At 41.0% G+C, this 2,500-nt stretch overlaps 1 protein-coding gene across 1 annotated transcript in view; it reads left to right on the forward strand.

The window, feature by feature from the left end:
- The window catches only part of LOC138045657 (citron Rho-interacting kinase-like), a 72,423-nt gene that overhangs the window by 54,852 nt on the left and 15,071 nt on the right, over positions 1 to 2,500 (forward strand). Inside the window, exons 25-26 of the mRNA XM_068892232.1 lie at positions 763 to 834; positions 924 to 1,040. Of these exons, the coding sequence (XP_068748333.1) occupies positions 763 to 834; positions 924 to 1,040 (189 nt within the window). The remainder of the gene's footprint in view (positions 1 to 762; positions 835 to 923; positions 1,041 to 2,500) is intronic.

Below are 2,500 nucleotides of genomic sequence, written 5' to 3' on the forward strand. Positions count from 1 at the left end.
TTGTGGAGTTTAAGCTAGGTTTTCACTATCGACGCAGACCAAGCAACATTCGTATCAGTACCATCTTCATCATATCTGTTTCCAAACGCGCAAACCGGTTGGCTTGAGAATCGGACTATATATCATATCATATCATATCTTTATTTACCCTCGGATTTTAGAGTAGCCTGATATCGCTAGTATCTCGGAGCATTTACCCTCACAACCATGATACACCACAGAAGACAGGCCACAACACCGGGAACTACATGCGCTACTCTTTGCGAATAGTGTGTGGGTTCTTTTATGTTACAAAGGGTTATGAACATTGAAGGGTTGTGACACGGGGCCTACGGTTAATCGTCCTTATCCGAGAAGATCTAAAGGTCTATATAACCATTTGCAAATGTCATCACAAAGCTGCGGCAGCACTTTCTCCTCGATTATTTAAAGACCCTGAGTGTTGGTCCGGCCGGAGTCGAACTCACAACCTCCCGCATGGCAGCCCGGCAATCAACTGCTGGTTCTTAGAGCTTTGCTCTGTCATATGACCATCTCAATCTAGGTTGTTTGCTTGCTGCTTACTGGGATATGTAGATGGAGGAGTGACGTTTTCGTTAACGTTATCGGAATCGCTGATTACTGTACGTAACGGCACACGGCACGCTGGCGAAAAATGACTTCGTTCGCGGGAATTTCCTTCAGTCATCACAGCGAACTCTATCATTAATCGCCAGTGCGTACCTTGCTCAGCGTACATTTCTTTGTTTTTTTTTTAACCAGGTCGTTCAAGAAATGCACCTGCAAATCACTGAAATGTCAGACCGATGCAGCGAATTGGTATCACAAAACAAGGTAAACAACAAAATCTTTGTTCAGTCATGCACCGCCGGCTGAAAATGCGCATAAATTATCCTTCCAAATACTCTCTTGTTATTTCTTAGGAGCTGGGAAATAAGGTGGAAGAACTCACGGAAGAAAATTATGATTTGAAGATGGCAAATGAGAAGATGGAAGATGAGGTGAAAGAAAAGAAGAGGGCAGCGGAAGGCATAGAACTTGTAAGTGAAAAAAAAAAATCAAGACTAACAACGTGTTCGCAGGTACTGAAATGATGCCGGAATCGATGGGTGTGTAAACTGCAGTGTGTCACGTGACGAACACAGATATATTTCCTGAGAAAAAATGACAAGGCTTTGCTAACAAACTCATCTTTTTCCATAAGCTTTTCTTAAGTTTAAATTGAGCTATTTACAAGGCTAAAAACTTTTCAAAGTAAACAATGAAAACCCGAACGTTTACGACATTAGGGTATCGATGATGACTTACTTAAGGTGGCTGAAACCAGTTTCAACACTTGAAAGAAACGTTCTTATTAGAAGGATTTACACTACAGCACTTCACCACTTAACAGCAATGTTATGGTACCATATCAAACGCCAATTATTCCTGAACAAGATGCAGTCATTTTGGTGACGTAAAAAGTTACCGTGGCAACAGGAAATCCCTGCAAAAACACCCTCGGTGACCCCCATTTTTTATGTCTGAAATTTAATCAGCATGCGATTGCCAAAATGAAACTTTGTGCAACGATTAAAAAAAATCTGTGGAGCGAGTTCAGAGTCACCTTAAATAATTGAAAATTTAAAGTAGCTCTGAATCCGTTCCACAGAATTTTTTAAAACTTTGCAGAGAGTTTTATCTTGGCCTGCCGAACTTGTTCTATCTTTTGCGATGGTTTGCGATCCTGCGATCATATGGAAACCAAAGTTCTGCGATCTGCGATCGAAGCGTATGCCATAATATTTTTAATTCTGACCCATGATTCAACGCTTTAGCCACAAAGCCGAATGTTCGTTTATAGCAACGCTCATTTGTTGTAAACATGGCAACGTTACTAACGAGGAATTTATGGAGGAAGTTGCGCGGTATGAGTGCGTTTACAACATGCATTAAACAGTGAACAGTTAGGAAAAAATCTGCGAGAAACTAAATTTGTCGACCGCGGAGGCAACATAAGCACTGCCTATGGTCGTTATCTGAAGCGGTTGAAGACGAAACCTTCTGGATCTTCATGAATATTTTCGAACCCAAAACCGATGTTTCCTTCGGATTTGAAGCTGACGATGCCGTCGCTTCAGGACTAAAAGAAGAAATACATTTTCTTGCAGCAAAATTTCCTCCTCGATGTCCGCCATGTTGTTTGCTGCGATTTTCCCGCGAGCACAATGCGCCTGTACATTTGACATTTCTGCTGACCGAAATGTATGGCTACAGTCGGCTCTGCGATCGTTTGCGATGGTCTGCGATTACATGGAAGCAGCTCTCTTTGCGATCGTCTGCGATCATATCGAAACCAGCCTTAACTTATACCAATTCCCTTGGCCTTTGTAACCTTGTTAGTTTAGTAACTTTTTTTTCTCTTGTTTTTTTTTTTCAGTTTTTTGTAACTGTCAAGTGTATGTTTCTTTCTTTTGGTTTTAACCTAACACTTGAATTGTATTGTATTTTATTTTGTTGT

Source organism: Montipora capricornis, chromosome 4 (assembly GCF_036669925.1).
Source record: "Montipora capricornis isolate CH-2021 chromosome 4, ASM3666992v2, whole genome shotgun sequence".
Taxonomy (NCBI): domain Eukaryota; kingdom Metazoa; phylum Cnidaria; class Anthozoa; order Scleractinia; family Acroporidae; genus Montipora; species Montipora capricornis.